Here is an 18069-nt window from a genome sequence, read left to right as displayed (position 1 = left end):
GGAGGGATGAATCATCCTACTAGGAGACTTTAATGTCAAGATGGTCTCCTGTTGAGCTAAATGCATAAGCTTTTAAATAAACAACCCGAAAACTCAATTTATAAATGAGTTAAACCTTTTATTAAAAGAGATGAGTTCCCAGAGAGTATATGTGTTCCATAAGCAAAAACCCTGATTGGGAGGCCTTAAACTTTCTATAAATAGAATTGCCACCCTCCATTTATTCTTAATCTCATTTTTGCAATGTGCAAGTTAAAGCTTTGCTATCCACATCCCATACATGGAGGATATCTCAATCAAAGCTGTCCACCATTATCTTCTACCATCAAGCACTTGCTTCTCAGCCATTCCTCACAGATTAAGACTGTTTCCAGCCACCTCCACCCTGCTGATCATCAAGGCAGCTGCTGTCTACACCTAGGAGTTTGCACTTATTGCTGCCCGCTGCCCGAAACACTGCATTTTGACCAGAAGTGCTGTCGCCTCAACTGGGACCTCCAATCTGCTTGCATTTTGCATCATCTGCTGCCGCCCAGCCCTAAACTTCACCATCACTACTACATTTTGACTGTTCTATTGCCATCTAGTGATTTTGGAGCTCCCTAATGCTGTGTTTTCCTGATCAGAGCACTCGGCCAGCAACCTCGTCATCATCTTGGACTGCATTTGGTGATTGCACACTGTCCTCTACCCGCCTATCACACTAACTTGGCATCCTACAGCTGCATTTGTTGCTATCAAACACGTACAGAGACTGCATTGCTGCATTTTGAGATCTACCACACACACTCCAACACATACTCTCTACCTAGGTCCTCCAGACATGGGAGTTTGGGGGGTCAATATTCTTCATTGCATAGTGTGTTTGCTTCATTGAGCATTGTATTCTATTCAATATTCATTCATTATTATTCACTGAATTCATTGTTTTTGTGTTACCCTAACCCTAACTATGTTCTTTGTCAATCTATGTGTTTACCATACAATTGTTTTCGTCTTTTCACTATGGTGGAGCATTTTTTTACATGGTATCAGAGCTAGGTACTCATTGATGAAACATAGGCCCTTCATTAGAAAGCTCACCTAAAAAATATAAACTACAGAAGGGAAGATGACATCGAACACTTCCACACCTACTCAATCCCCAAAGAAGCCTATATCTAGCATCCACTTCCAACTCTGCGTGGTTCTGACACAACCGGAGATCCTTCTGACTACATTGGAGATACACATCATTATTCCATCACAAATGAGGAGATGCAGTTGATCTTGGCTCACAGAGACAGGAAGCCCCAAGAGCTACATTGATAAGCCTTTAAACAAAAGTTGCATGAAGAAGATATACTTGATTCTTTCTCGTCAGATATCATGCGCCAAATCTAATGAGCTTGCAAGGCCACTGAGACATCCATTAGGGATGGATCCCTCTCTTTGTTTATTTATTTTTCTTCATTGCCTTTGTAGCATTTTGGTAAAGATCAAGATGAAACTCAAGTGCCATATATTTATCGCAAAAAATCTCCCATTAAATATCCACTCATGTATGCTTCGTTGCATTCCACATCGTCATTTTCATCCATTAATGTATCCTCATTTCAAACCCCACCGATCCCACTCACCTCTTCTGTTGCATCACCTTTACCATTCACTCTATTTACCTTTGCATATCAGACACCACATAAAATTGCACACGCCACACGAGGGGGTTCTTCAAACATACGCATAGCATTTAGAACCTCTGCACCTTTAGTTACACACCTTTGGGTTACATCCAGCATGCAGTCCCTCCCCCTGCTTAGCCATGTGTCGACCAATTGATAGCACAATTTGTCTCCATGACAATTCCTAGTGGGCCTCTTGGTTCCACTATTGTGCCTCAACTGACAATTGTGTGGAGTGAGAGAGTCCCTATGTCTACACCACAAGAACCTATGGGTCCCTTTTTGACCTTTTCTACCTGCCTATCCTATCTCCCTCCCTATCCTTATTATCCCCCTTACAATCGACACCTCACAACGCTTCATTCTCATCCACCAAGCATATTTTTACTAACAAGACACGTTTTAATGGGTCTAGCTATACAACTTGGTCAAATTTGATGAGGAATGTTCTTGACTCACAGAACTTGTGCGACCTTGTCCAAGGACTAGAACCCCAGCCAAAACCCACAACTTGTTCCAGCATAGGTTGTCTGCTCATGGAAGGCAAAAAATGCCTCTACTATCATCAAGTTGATGCAAGGTCCCTTATTTGAATTTCACTCAGCGTTACAGCATTTTGATTCTAGCATTAGAGCAATGAAACACTTGACAAACTACTATGCAGATTGAGATAGGACTCGTCATATAAATTGTGACCATAAGCTTCAAAACTTTAAAATCACAGAGCGGGATGACCTTAAGGTCAAGTTGGCTGAGTATTGGCAACTTCTCGCCAAATTCTCCAACCACTACATGGGCTCTTAGGTTCCCTAATGACAAAGTCAAATTGTTTTTGAATAAGCTGCCTAGAAAATACTTTCATTTTGTGCAGTAGGTGATCTCACAGCCCATCATGTATACATTCAATGAATTTGAGTATCAACTGCTGCATTACGCTCAGCTATTCAATCAGTTTCATAGTGCTTCCTCCAAAGAGGGGGCAGCTTTTATTGTTTCCTCTCAGCGAGGGCAACAAGAACAAGGCAAGAAAAATCAAAATCAAAATCAAAGACCATTAAAATCAAAACTCAAATCAAAACCAAAACCAAGCTAGTAAGACCCAACAAAAAGTCAAAAGTGGATACAGCAATGGAAGCATGAAAGAATGTTGAAATAAACTGTTGAACACAAGATCGAAGAGAACGGAAAGAGAAAACAAGAACACTATAAAAGGAGACCTTAGAGATGTGCTCAAGAAATGGAATCCATATACCAAAGACGAGACAGTTGCATAAAACAATGAGTTATTGGTTGCATTGGCATTGATATCGGCTCCCTCTCTCCAACAAGCCATGCATTGGATCTACAAGTGATGAATGACTAAGTGTGAAGGAGGAAGCTTGAATATATAGGCCAACAGTAATGCAATGACTGCATCATGTCGGCCAACATTTTACGCTTGTCAGCCAATAATAAATGCATAAAATAATCAACTCAATGACCACTAAAAAATACATAAATAACTCAATAATGCCTACACATCCCAAACTCACAAATGAGAGGACTATACTGCCGACAAGAAACTCGTATTCATCCTTAAAATGGGGTAGTAAAAGGTACCAAAGAATATTGTCAATATTGTCAAAAGGTAGGCCATTTTGACAAGTGTTGATCAAGGCCAAAGGAATGCAACCTAAAAAGACATAGATGCCGGCCCCTTAGTCAAGTAACCCCCAAGTCGTGGCAACCAAATTTAGCACAATGACAAGACCAAGCCCACAGTGTCACCGGTCAAACATCACAATCAATATCATTCTATATTCCAAAGGGCATGTCTGATTGGTCTACTGGCCACGAGGTTCATCTCATCTCTGTGTAGACATGAGAGGTTTCAAGATTGGTCCACATTTGCAAGTTACCTCTCGACAAGGTGACCACAAAGGCCCACTCTATCTGACTGAGCACATCAGCTCTTGTTTGGATCATAGATAGTGCAACCACCCATCACATGGCCCCCATTCAAGACATTTTGTCTCCTGAGCCCTTGCGATCAAGAATGTTTGTTGTGGAAACAACTTCTCAGTCAAGATCCATGGTCTAGGTCATGTCAAGTTCAATAATAATGAGAGCCAAGATCTCGCTTCATTGGACGATGCATATTATGTTCCTCAACTTGGGATGAGCCTATTGTCCGTTTACCAACTTTACTGATTAGGGCAAGCAATCTTCTTTACAACCACTACAAATGAGATCATAGACTTTTAGATTGATTTAGTGATTACTCATAGCAAGGCACAACATAGTGGCCTTTATGAGGAGATAATTTCTTTCTTGGCCAAACTGCCACAAACTCAAACTTCCGTCGCTTCAAGGCTTTGGCCACCACATGGAACCCTATGAACAATGAATGCGTTTCACACTAGTAGTGCTTTTTTATTGTGGATGATTTCTCTAGATACATGTGGGTGTATTTTTTAAAGCATAAATCTAACGCATTTACCTACTTCTCTTCATGGGCATTGCTTGTACATAATCACATTTATCGTTGAGTAGGATGAATGAGAAGTGATTCTAGTAGTGAGTTTATCTTCCACAAGTTCACGGAGTTTTTACAAGAGTACAACATCTCACACTAGCTCACCTTTACCAACTCCCCCTCCCAAAATAGATTCATAGAGCATAGGAACTGGACTGTGATGAACATGGCACGCTTATGTTGTTCACAATAGAGCTGAAAGGTAGAGCCTGAGTGGAAGCACACAAGTAGAAGCAAGAGCAAAGCAAAAGCTATGGTAAATGGAGCAAGAGAGCGAGCAAGAGAGAGAGACTGTACATGGGAACTCCAACAGTCACAATGTGTGACCGGCCTTCCCTTATTCAAATGTCACTGAATGAATAAAGAATGAAGTGACAATGATGGGTACCCACCACCTGTAGTGAACAGGTATGCAAGTACTATCAATGTAATGAATACACGAGCAGTTAGGCATAAGCAACTTTACCTCCAACAGCCTTCCACTTAAAGGTAAATGTGCCCCTAGTAAGGAGAGAGCAAAGAAAAAAGTGACAAAGTACAAATGTACATGAAGTCCAATAGGATGAGAAAAGACGTAATCTCATCCAATGCCTGTCAACTTCCTAAGGAAGGCAAAACACTCCTCTAAGAGACTTTTAGTAAGCAAATTTGTAGGATTTTGGTCAGTTGGAATTTTAACAAGCTTAATGAACTTGTCCTCAATGACCTCTTTGATAAAGTGGTAACACACCCCAATGTGCTTTGTCTTTGCATGAAAGACCAACGAATTCTTGGCAAACTGGAGGGCACTTATAGAATCCGAATGCAGGGTAGGGATCACATCAATAATACCAAGGTCTACCACCATACAGCCTAACCAAAAAGCTTCCTTGCAAACCTCAGTGGCTGCAACATACATTGCCTCTATAGTGGAAAGGGCCATGCATTTTTGCGCCTTGAACATCCAAGAAACGGCACCTCCAACAAAGGTGAAGACATAACCAAACGTGGACTTTGTACTATTCGCATGTCTTGCATAATCAAAGAAAGTGTATCCCACAACTCTTGTATCCTGGCCACCATAGCATATGTACATATTTGCAGTGCCCTTAAGGTACTGCATGATCTCCTTGACGGCATCCCAATGCCGCCTTCGAGGTGTAGCCATATAGTATGTCACAACTCCCACTACAATGCTATGTCAAGACAAGTAGCTATCATGGCATATATCAAACTTCCCATTGTGGATGCATAAGGGATCTTGGTCATCTCGACACTCTGCTCATCAGACTACGGACAATCAGTTTGACTAACCTTCATATGAGAATATAAAGGACAACCAATAGGCTTAACATTCTGCATATGAAATCGCTCAAGAACCTTTTGGATGTACTCCTACTACGACAAGGATCCCCTTAGAGAGATTGCGGGTAATACGCATCCCAAGAATATACGAGGTGTCATGAGGACATGTATTTTTGAAACCTCACTTAACATGTGGATTAATTCTTAATCACATGATTAAGTAAATGTTGCACATGTGAGGTGCAACTAGGGTTAAAGTAAATTTACAAGCCTGGGATCCGAAGAAATCACGGGATATCAAAGGAAAAAGTTGCTATAAGTTATGCCGCACACGTACTTGGTGGTATCTCGTGCCAATTGTTGGCCTAGGTCATCCATTTGGCCATAAGTGTTAGTTGGTGTGACACTAGAGAAGTGGCGCTTAATGGTACCTAACGTCAATCTTATGGTCAAGGCTGAGAAATTTCAGATTTCTTTGTTGTAAACCCTAATATGCAGCAGAAATTAGGGTTTAGCAACAGCCTCGAGAATCGTGCTAGAAATTGGAAGCTCCAAGACTTATATTGAACAGGCCTGGAGCTATTTTCAGCCTATTCAAGTGGAGGGACCAGCAAATAATTGAATTTGGGGCATTTTCCATCTCCATCAAAACGAGTGAAGGACAATGGAGTGCCCGAATCAAGAGGCAAAATAGATTGAAGACTTGCTAGTCAATTTGGACAGCAAGGGGAGTTGAAATAACGAAAGGCATTGGGAGAATCCCATTGTAAATCAACTTTTTTTTCAATAAAGCTAAAGAAATACCGAAAGGGGCGCTAATTTTGGGACCAATCGGGTGTGCACTATCCAAGATCAGTAGGTAAATTTGTATTTTTCAGACTTGCATTAACTATTCGCTGCTCTAATTAAGTTGTAATTAGGGATTTACCACCCATCCACGGAAGGAAGGCTCGTTACACGAGGCCTATCGCATGTCATTCATCTCAAAGCTCTTCTTGAGTTGACCTTTCAAGGCATCCAGCTCATCATGAGCACTCCCAGCAATGAGCATATCATCCACATAGAGTAGCAAAATCATAAGGTCAGCATCACGTGCCTTCTTCATGTATAAATATGGATTCATATCACTGGTGGTATATTCTTGTGAGTGCATGAAGGCATTGAACTTCTTGCATCATTCCCTAGGTGGCTATTTAAAGCCATAAAGGCTCTTTCTCAACTTGCACACCAACCATTCCCTACCTTCTTCCTCAAAGTCCTTAGGCTACTGTATATAATTCTCATCATACAAGTCCCTATGTAAGAAAGCTACCTTAATATTCATCTAATAAATGATAAAAATCGAGGTAAGCAACCAAAGCCAAAAACTAAGCGCAGGGTAGTCATCTTGACAATAGGAGAGAAGACTTCATCGAAGTCAACACTATGCTTCTACTTAAAACCCTTAGCAACCAATTTGGCTTTATAGGCTAGCTTGGGGTATCTAGGAGTACTCTTCAACTTGTACAGCCACTTACATGGCAAAGCACATTTTTTACTAGACAAAGGAACCAAATCTTACGTATCATTCTTCTACAATGAGGCATTCTTTAACTGCATGGCCCTTTGTCGAGAGTGACTATCACCTCTGCGCATAGCCTCATCATAGGTAAGAGGCTCTCCAACATCTGTCACCATAATGTAATCGACAGGATACAGACCAATCAGGCTAACATCTATCTCTAGTAGACCACCACAAAATAGGATGTCGGATCTATACCTCTTGTCTAACATCACAATCCTAGGCCACTGGACCATTTGTTATTGCGGGTTATCTAGCTGGTTGTACAATAACACGAGGTTGTACCGTTACATAATCCATAGAGGTCGCAAACCAATCAAGCTGACATCTATCTCTGATAGACCGCCACAAAATAGGATGTGGGGCCTATACCTTCTATCTAACATCATGGTCCTAGGCCACTGGATCTTGGAGGCTATCTAGCTGGCTGCACAATAACAAGAGGCTACTCTTGAAATATCACTTTGCGTATCTCAACTACCTGCTCGGGCGGCATATACATTTTCTCCTTATGGAAAACAACATCATGGTTGCAGATGACCTTCCGAGCCTATCGATCCTGTAAGCGATAGACCATTTCACTTGCACCTCCATAACCAAGAAAGATACATTTCCCGAACTTAGGATTCAACTTGTTGCACTTGTCCTTGGGAACATGGCAAAAAGCCTCACAACCAAAGACATGTAAATGAGCATATGACGGAGGTTTTCCAAACCATACCTCCTCTGCAACCTGAAAGTCAAGAGCAGTGCATGGGAATCGATTAATCAAATGTACGGCAGTAATAACACTCTCAACCCAAAAGTATTGTGGTAAGCTTGTCTGACTAAGAATACTACGAACATGCTCATGAATTGTCCTATTCATGCACTCAACCATACCATTCTGGGGTGGGGTGTACGGGGCATTTAACTAACGCTTAATACCCCTCTCATCACAAAATTACTCAAAGGCTTAAAGATGTACTCTCCCCCATTGTCAAAATGTAGACATTTCAACCTATATTTAGACTGGTTCTCAACAAAAGCCAGTCAACATTGAAAGATAGCCAAGACTTCCGATTTTACTTTATGGGGTATACCTAGATCTTATGCAAGCAATCATCAATGAAAGTAATGAAATACTTTGCACCACCTAAAGACTTGAAAGGCCTATATAGGTCCACAAATATCAGAATGAACAAGAGCTAGAGGCTCAGCCATGCACGTAATGCCAGACTTCTTATGCGAATTATGAGTCTGTCCACCATAAGACAATGATCACAAGAATCAAAACACTTATAGTCAAGGGACGGAAGATATTGCAAACAGGTAAGCATTTCCATTTCCTTTAATGATGTGTCCAATAATGCGGTGATGCCATAAAGATACACGTGATACTGCAATCACTGCCAAAATATGATCGATAGACCCAAATACGATTAAGGGGTAAAGAGTGCCAAACTTGGCACTGTGTGCCAAGACAAGATTCCCATGTGTAAGCTTCCATGAGGAAGCACCAAAAGGGACAGCATAACCTGCATCATCCAACTATCTAGCTAATAGTAAGCTTTTAGTCAAAAGCCGAGACATGGCATACATCATGCAAAGTAAACATACAGCCTGAAGGAAACTATAGCTCGATATCTCCAATACCAACAATATCCAATGCGAAGTCATTATCCAATTTGACAAATCTTGTCATGCTACAATGGAAATGGAACCATTCTCAATGAGGTGTGACATGAAATCAAGCCCTTGCCTCAATCAAGCAGCCAACATTGAGCATAGGTAGACAAGGCATTAATCAATTGTGAAACATCAAGAGAAGAAGTTACAAGTATAGTCATCATCAGGATCAGTCTGCATGACATTAATCTCTTCAATCTTGACATTGGACTTGCTAGGGACTCGTCATTCTTTTCCTGCACTTTATCCTTTTCCTCTTCCTTATACTTGTCATCACACATTTTATGGCACATCTACATTCTTTCTATTAACCTCTTCATTCAAAAGTGCACCCTCTACATCTTACAATTTCAACCCATCAATAGGCATATTTGCACGCATAGCAATGCGGGATGTGTCCCATGACTTGAATAATGTGACCAACAAGAACAAGGAATGAAGATTGTTCTTAAATTCCATCCCTTGCAAAGACAAGTGACTGAAAATAAAATGAAACTCATTTAAGTGGATACAGATAGAAGTCCCCTTCTTCATACGAACGTCCATGAGGTGCTTCAACCAATACATTTGAGAGGCAGAGCTCTAGTTATCATAGAAATTACGAATCTTGTCCCATAATTTTCAAGCCATCTGCCCATCAAAGACAACATTATAGTAGACCTACTTAGAGTGACAAAATGATTGTAGATGCACATAACTCATCCAGTTTAGCCCAATTCTCTATATCAAAGCGTTCGGGCTTTACTATTGAGAATAGCAAATGATACTTGCCCATAAAGGCTAGATATATGCTCTAAAGAGCCTAGAAGATAGACAAATAATGTATGCTCTAGGAAGAGATGTTCAGAATCCCATATGCACAGTAAGGAGAGTGGAGAAGCTGGAAAGCTATAAAGACATGTACTCGGTTCACTTTTCAAAGCAATGCTATTGTACTTTATACTTAGAGTCTATAATCATATCCACTCAAGATTGTGTTTATGAGTCCAAGCTAATCTATCTTGAAACCTAATTCACTTGAGTGAAAGTCTGTGTCTAGTCATCACTCTTCATATCACTTGCTTATGAGTTCAAACCTCCATAGCTAAACTGTGTTCAAGTTCCATGTTTCTCAACATTACACCCTTATGTCTTAATGCCAAATTTGTGCCTTCCAATAGTTGTAGTTAGTGCCATCCAACATGTTAATGTTGAAGATAGCACTATAATTCGACCCACCAGCCATAATGGAGTAAATGATAGCACAGTTGAAGACAAATAGGTTGCTGTAAATGACAACAAACTAATCCCAAAATCACAAGCAAATCAAGGGTTGAGCAAGAGAAACTACCATAAAGATGAGCAATCGACTAAGGGTAATCAAGTGACTACCCTCAAATAGAATGCATAAAACCGAAATGACAAGCTGCTGTAATAAATTGCAACAATATGCTAACCACCAACTCTAAGCACCCAAGAAAGAAAAACCAAGAATAACTAGTATCATAGCATCTCTCAATATCTATCAATAATGTCTCACAGTAGCATACAAGACTAACCTGTCAAAAATGCCTCTCAACATATGTGACCATGGATTCCCCGCCTTTGGCCAAACCGCCAAAGTATCCCCTCATGTGAGCTCAAACTAGGAGCCAATCCCATTCTCTAGCAAAGAAACAACGCATCGTAAACTTGTATGTCAATCCGAGCTCCAGGATTTGAACTTGCTAGATTTCAATTGATGCGTCAAGGAAACCCCTCTCAAGAATCTATGCACTAGTATACATGTATAGATGAGGCTCTTTGACCCCATCGCACCACCCTCTCACACTCCCTCTCTCACAAAGGAGAGGTGTGAGGGATGATCGCATCATCTGTACTAGCAACCTAGAAGGGAAGCCCCTACAGCCATCACCAGGGCCACAGACCTAGAGTCTAAACCTAGACCTAGAGAGGAGAGAGACTCATCGAGAGAGTCATCACCCTTTGTCACCGTTCGCACCTGCTCCTGTCGTAAAGTTGCTAATTTCTTGCAATTCTTCTGGAAGCATTCCTTCTTGCCATAATAAGAGCATTGAGATATCTCCTTCTTCCGCCGTATGGCACCCCTCTCTGAAACTCGAACATATGAAGCACCAAGAGATAGCATCCTCACAGAAATCTAAAGTTCAACACAGCAAGGCTTCAACATAAAACTTGTAGATGAGGAAATCATGTCCACGTGCCAACCATCAAGAGGAGATGCCGGAGGATCCACGATGAGGGAGATACAAAGAAGATGAAGAAAGACACGAGATCTTCAGGGAGAAAAGTATGCTGAAAATACAAACTCAAAAGGATTGCACAAGTTCAAGGTAGTAAAGAAAGCACAAAAAAGATCAATAGTAACCAGAGTGAAGTGATGAGAACATGACAACCGGATCCACATGAACCCTCTCTAAAGCTGAGCAATGTATCACAAAAGGAAAATACGGACCAATCACAGCCCAAAAAAAGCCTGAAACTTGTCACCCATCAAAAAAGGAAAAACGCATATGCTGATGGCAAAATGCAGTTAGGAACTGCAATAAATGCAATCAACCTGCAGCAAAACAGGTTGCCTCAGCCTGCTGTACCCAAAACGCAGATTTGCCAAAACTATCAAATGATGAATGATAGATGATGCATGATGATAATGACTGTGAAGGAAGAGCCTAAATAAATACACAAAAATGATGCCACAAAATGATGTCATGTTGACCAGCAATAAATGGTAAAATAGACATCAAAAAATGCCTAAATACAATAGGAAATAACCTGGTGCCCTAGCCTATTGGATCACATCCACAGACTCAACCATGAATTGACATATTTGCTCACAAGTGGATCGTCTCAACCACAAGAAAGCCATCGAGACCAAGTAGATCTTTAGGACCAAATTGAAAGCTAATGAAATTTTGAATAAATATAAGACTTGCCCAAGGTTGTCAAGTACGAAAGGTACAATACGATACGGTATGATAAAATTCGGTACTAATTGGTACCTTATGATTTTATAAGGTATGGTACGATATTAATACGAAAAAAAAAACAAAAATTTGGTTATTTTGGATTATAGATAATAGAATACACGTTTAGAGCTAAAATAGCAATGTCATTTGAGTTTAAAGGATGAATACATGAGGATAACAAGGAAAAACCTCACGCACAACATGCGCAATGCACTACTAGAAGACAGATGGGAGTGTATATGTAATACATCAAAGAACAAAGTAAAGTTTAGGGTGGATGGACAAACAGGCTCTTCATTCTTGTGTGTGTGTGTATGACAAGAGAGAGAGAGGGGAGGGGGGGGGGGGAGGGGGGGGGGGGGGGAGGATCCTCTTGGAATTGCATACTCGTCTTGGAAGTTGGGAGAGAGAGTGTGTGTGTGTGAGAGAGAGAGAGAGAGAGACTTGAAATTATGATAATAAACATAAGGCTTAGGAGTTGGAAGATATTGTATGGTCTAGTCTTCAGAGGCCAAAAATAGCCAGTTTTCTAGTACGAAATGGTATGGATACGTATCGTAGCGTATTGTACGGTACGAACTAGTCCGTACGTAGTACGAATGCAACTATGGGCTTGCCTTGTAGTACAAGGTTTTTGATAAACACATCACATCAATTATGAGGAGACCTTTGAACCCACTACACAATTGATATCATTTCGTTTGTTGGTTGCACTCGTCGCTCATCACAGTTGGCCGATCTATCAAATGGATGTCAGAAGTGCCTTCTTGAATAATTATTTAGAGGAAGAAGTCAATGTGGAGCACCCTCCGGAGTTTCTTCTACTGATCATAAAGATAAGGTCTTCCGTTTATCAAAAGCTCTTTATGACATTACATTATCATTTCATTTTCTCACAAAAAAATGAAGAGTCTCTCTATCCATCCATACTACACTTTGCCTTTTTTGAATGATGTATCATATATACACTCTCATCTATCTACTTGTAGTGCGTTGCACATAAGGTTTTACCTTGTTATCCTCGTGTATTCATCTTATAAACTCAAACAACATTGTTATTTTAGCCTAAAGCATATGTTCTATTATCTATAGTCCAAAATACCAAGTTTTTTTTGTACTGATATCATCTTAGTACCTTATAAAATCCTAAGGTACCAATTAGTGCCATAAGTTATCATACCTAACAACCCTGCTTGTGTCTAACAGCATATCTCATTTGCCTCTCTCTCTCTCTCTCTCTCTCTCTCTCTCTCTCTCTCTCTCTCTCTCTCTGTGAGTCTCTCTCTCTCTCAGAGTAAGGGTTCTACCCCCTAACCCTAGAAGGAAACTTGCCGAGTTACCAGTCTCTGCCAAATCCTGTCGTATCCTAGGATAGTTTGCTACAAGGTGGCCTACCATCCTACAAGTAAAACATTGTAAGCAAAACATTGTCTATAAGGCCAATATATACACCATCTAAAACATATATCCACCAACTACTAGGGAGATCGTAATGGCCCAAAGAAGGGAAACTAGTCATGAGGTAGGGAGCACGAACCTAACTAAAGGGTGCTAAGGGAACCCCTCCAAGAGTGCCTCTACGAAGGTCCAATCCCTCTACCCAAAGGCTCAGCCAATTTGAGAAAACTTGAGGGATGAAGTACTTGCCAAGGCCTAGCCAATCAACTCTAATAGATGTGCCATCCCCAAGCATTGAGTAGTCCTTGCCCTCAACCCACCTATCAAAGAAGGCCATTGAATTCCAAACATCCAATGGACTAGTGGCAAGCACCAGTTCGGATTGCTCTGAAGTGTTGAAGTTGACCCTTAACACTCCTTGCCTGGTGGGTTTACTTTTGTTGCCCTAGCAAGGGCCAAAGATGATGCCTCTAAGGCTGACACATTGTCTTTTATATCTAGTTCAATATCAAGATCAAACTTGATCGGCAGGAAAGCATCAGCCATAGAAATGGTGGGGACTGCATTGGAGTCCCTTGGCGAGCAACACACTTTTTTTTTTAAAGGAAAGGCATGGAAAGCTACAGATTAGAAGGTATGAAGGCAAGAGAAAGCCGGTGTTTGAGGCAAAAGGAAGCCGTCAGCTGAAGAAGTCAGCCAACTAGCACTGGAGGGGCTGTGCAAGAGTTGGGAGAAGGTGGAGGGGAGGAGGCAGACTGTGAAGCTGGAAAGAAGACCAGGAAGCTGGCTGAGAAGGGGCGTGCAGGCTGACAGCAAGCCTGGGATGTCAGGTGGCACCAGGAATAGGCGGGCTTGTGGCTGGAGGAGCTGCACAAAGGCCCCCTGGGTCTGCAAAGACAGTGACAGATGAACCCAGCAGGGTGGCAGCCACTTTAATGCTCATGTAAGCAGTCACATTCATCAGCTAAAGATTGTTTTTAAGTAGGACAGAACAGTTTTAGGTACCGTTGATGATGGAATTGGAGAAAGTGGCAAGCATTCTTAACACACACATCACACTCATTTTTTTGGGGCATGAAACATCCAATATCAAGGAAAGCAAGAATGGGAATGCTCATGACATAAAACACACAAACCTTAAGCTTTCTATTTGGAGTAAGATATGTTTATTTGGGACATGCGCTAGCCTCCCTACAAATATTGCAATGAAGTGAACGTGTGAGATGAAACAAACTGCAAGGAAAGAAACAATGGGAATGCTCATGACACAAAACACGCAAGCTTTAAGCTTTCTACTTGGGGTAAGATTTGTTTATTTGGGACATGCACTTGCCTCCCTACAAATACTGCAATGAAGTGAACATGCGGGATGAAACAAACTGGCAATGCCTTCCAGGGGACCCACACCCAACAGGAAGATGTGAATTCCACTGCTAGATTGAAGCATGGACCCAAGACATTACATGTTCAAAGAAGCCATAACCCCATACACCTGCCTTACTGACTAGCTAATAAAACGCCTCTATGTAGAGCACTACTCTTTTCTTACGTATCCTTGTTAGGAGAGGTTTTGGATAGATCGCTCTACTTCATATCATTGCATGAGGATTTGAGCTATGCAAGAGGGGAAGTGGGAGATGAATTAGGTTTTGTCACTTGGCCTTGGACTAAACCACTTAAAGTGATTGTATTGAAGTGAAGCATAATTGTCAAGAAATTGTGGGTCTTAGGTCAGGTAAAAAACATGGGTACAGACATCAAGTACCATGCTTCCTTGTCCCAACTTGCTAGCCACATATGTAGCTCCTCCAAAGGGAGTTTGTCACACAGAGGATGTTGGAGGGCAAGTTCCACAAGTTTGACACTATGGACAATCGCAAGCACATAGCTAGATAATCGCATGGATCCCAAGACATTACATGAGCAAAGAAATCATGACCTCATAAACCTGCTTTACTGCATCTCTATGGTAGGGCATTGAGCATAATAAAAGCCCTTGCCAAGGAAGATGAAGCTCTAAATTCCATTTTCTTCTGCTACTTGAAGCTTCCTTGGCCCAAGATTAAAACTATGCCCCTGTCAAAATGCACCCCATGAAGTAAACACAAAGATCAAGTTGCTGATTTTCTTTAGAGCTTGCAGTATTGGCCCTCTCAGCAAGTCCCAACATAGTACTGTTCATGTAACTGCTTTTTAGGAGACAAGGATAATCCAGGAAGAAAGGAAGCTTGGTCTATCTAGCTTTGTAACTTTGTCAATATTTAATGCAGAGCAGAAGTCCAGTATTTATTTCTCTATGCCCTACATAGCTCACTTCCTCAGCAAAGGATTACACAGATGGAAGACTTACAAGCCACTGATAACCACAAACTTTACAAACTTACAGCTACGCTTCTGAGTTGTATATGAAGCACATAATGCAGCCAAAAAAAAAAAGGAGAAATGTCCAATTCAACAAATACTGCATCTGTAATATTGTTGCAGATCCAGTTTATCAGAACAGCTCCAACAAACATGCGAACAGTTGTTTGAGCAGCAGTGTTTGGTGGTAACAGAGCTGCAAATCAATTGCAGAAATTTGTATGCAGAATTCGACAAATCTGACACTACAAAACCCCTGCACATACTTCATTTGCATTTACACACATGCACACACATCATGGATGTCAATTTAAAAAAACATGTATCAGCCTTGTACGTATTTGATATTTCTGTGTTTACCCTGGAATTAGAGGAAAGGAAGGAACTTGGGCACAATTGCCATGTGATGTCTATTTTTTGATGCCCTACAAGGAAGGATCTTTAAATAGCGTGGCTGATACTCTTAGTCAAATTAATGAGGACCTCTCAGGTAAATTCTTTCTAACCAAGATACCTTTTAATTCTCGAGAGGGTTTTGCACGACTGATAGATATTTCAATCCTTCTTGCAGAGAGTCCTAGCTCAAAGCTCAATGATTAATAAGAACTAAGGATTGAGCAGCATTTGGTTCAAGCAGCAGGAGATCAGTAAGTAGATGGTTCATAGCGATGTGATCTTAAATCCCATCTTGCCCTAAACTTAGATTTAGCACATCACACACCAAACCCTCCCCCCTCCTCCACCCAACCAACCCCCCCTCTTCTTTCCAAGGTGCTCATGGGCCATTAGTGCTCAATTTTGAATGTGTTGCATAAGAATGAAGTGCCTTACTACAAATTTTCAGCCAGACATCACAAAGATGGAGAAGTCGCAAGCCAATCACAAACTTTGGAAACTTACAGCTACACTTCTGAGTTGCATATGGAGCATATAATGCAGCAAATAAAATAAAAAAGAGAAGGAATGTCCAATTTACCAAATCCAGCATCTGTAATCTTGTTGCAAATCCAGTTTATCAGAACAGCTCCAACAGACATGAGAGCAGTTGTTTTTATCAGATATTCCAACCTATAGACAAAGAATGCATGACTCAGTACAGAAATTTACATCCTACATAAGTTCAAAACTGTCATACACTGCAACATTTGCAGTTTTACACCTTTGTTCAATCACAAATTTCAACTTCAATGTACTAATATCCCCCATAAGAAACTGAACACCTTGAAAGAGTTTCTAAACACTCCTGTTTAATAAATCTCAACATGACAGCTTTCTGTGCATGGAAGAAGCCTTACTAAATGAGCAGCAGTATTTCTATTATTAGAGAAGGTCACACAATTAAGCTTCTCTGATAATTTGGACACATTTTATACCTTGTACCTGTTATTTGTTGCATAAACAGAATATGTAGACGACTGTAATGCAAGGATGAAAGCTTGTACTACTGCAAGTCCAAAGGCCAACCGTTCCCTGGAATGTCAGAGCATGCCTCATTATCAACATTTTGATTTGATTTTAAGGTCCCTATCTGCTTAGGTTTTGATCTTACTCAACCTATACATTGAAATATCTTATTTTCCCAACTGAGATAAGTATTCCTACATGATCAAGATAACTATAACACTTTGATCTAAGAATAAAGATAACTACAACACTCTGTTAGAACGAATTAGGCATACATTTGAACAAGCGGCTGTCTCTTTCAGACACAAATAAGTAGTTCACAGCAACATACGAAATATTCAATCATTTTGTAAATTTTTCTCTCCCAAATCAGAAAATCAAGTGGCGTGCAAGCCCTTCAAGAACTGGTGAATCTCATTGATATGATTCATCCTTAATAGGCTGGGCAAACCATACAAGTCTTTGCTATCCCCATCAACTCAGCTGCAGTTCTTGGTGATACAAAACAAGACAAAATGAGTAGTCTTTTGCATTCAGGCTGATAATCTGCTTCATTGTCAAATTCTTTTTCTTCTTTTCTTTCTATTTTCTCCACCGTGCACTATAAAATGCATAGGAGAAAAACCAAGTTACAGCCATTTGCTTTCCCTTTTTGGGCTCATGTTTGATTTTAACAAAGCTTGCAGGAGCCCCCTCCCTCTTTCCCTGCCCCCTCTCCCTCAATCCATGTGATGCTGACAGTCACCTCAAGGGGATGCTGGTGGTCGCATGTTGCACTGAACACATGAAGGAGATGCCACTGGTTGCGTGATGCTAGAGCTGCCCTGACTGCAGTTGATGCTGATCTGCACCTGACTGACTATTGAACTGAACCTGTGATACTTGGTGGATGCACTGAATGCAATCATGAATGCAGTGACAACAGCAGCATTCACTGGAATGGAGGCAAGGACTGTTGCATTTAAAGCTACCCTAAATTGCTAGATAATAAAACCAACTAGGAATTGTCCCCGTGTGTGCATACTAGACTCCATTACATTGATTTCTCAAAGCACTCCATCCATCAATGGAAAACACAACCCTTATTCAGTACAAATTTTCCTCTCACATGACATGGCAAGTGTTTCTTGGCATGCTACAATATTGCAAGTATAGTGTTATAAAATAGCATTCAAATAACAACCTTCAAAATATGCCCCAACAAAGTCCTAGGTACTCATCCCGAACTTCTCTCAACAAGAAAGGGGA

General features: G+C 40.9%; 1 protein-coding gene across 5 annotated transcripts in view; it reads right to left on the bottom strand.

Moving 5' to 3' along the window:
- SCY2 (SecY protein transport family protein) overlaps window positions 1-18069 on the bottom strand; it is a 133418-nt gene that overhangs the window by 54696 nt on the left and 60653 nt on the right. For all 5 annotated transcript variants that reach the window (XM_087671147.1, XM_087671146.1, XM_087671142.1 and 2 more), the window contains exons 6-7: window positions 16798-16887; window positions 16394-16485 (exon numbers count right to left, since the gene is read on the bottom strand). In XM_087671147.1, the coding sequence (XP_087527273.1) occupies window positions 16394-16485; window positions 16798-16887 (182 nt within the window). The remainder of the gene's footprint in view (window positions 1-16393; window positions 16486-16797; window positions 16888-18069) is intronic.

This window comes from Lygodium microphyllum, chromosome 29, assembly GCF_053477565.2.
Source record: "Lygodium microphyllum isolate KBCC chromosome 29, Lygodium_microphyllum_v1.1.10, whole genome shotgun sequence".
Classification (NCBI taxonomy): Eukaryota; Viridiplantae; Streptophyta; class Polypodiopsida; order Schizaeales; family Lygodiaceae; genus Lygodium; species Lygodium microphyllum.
This window is presented reverse-complemented; position numbering and strand designations above follow the sequence as displayed.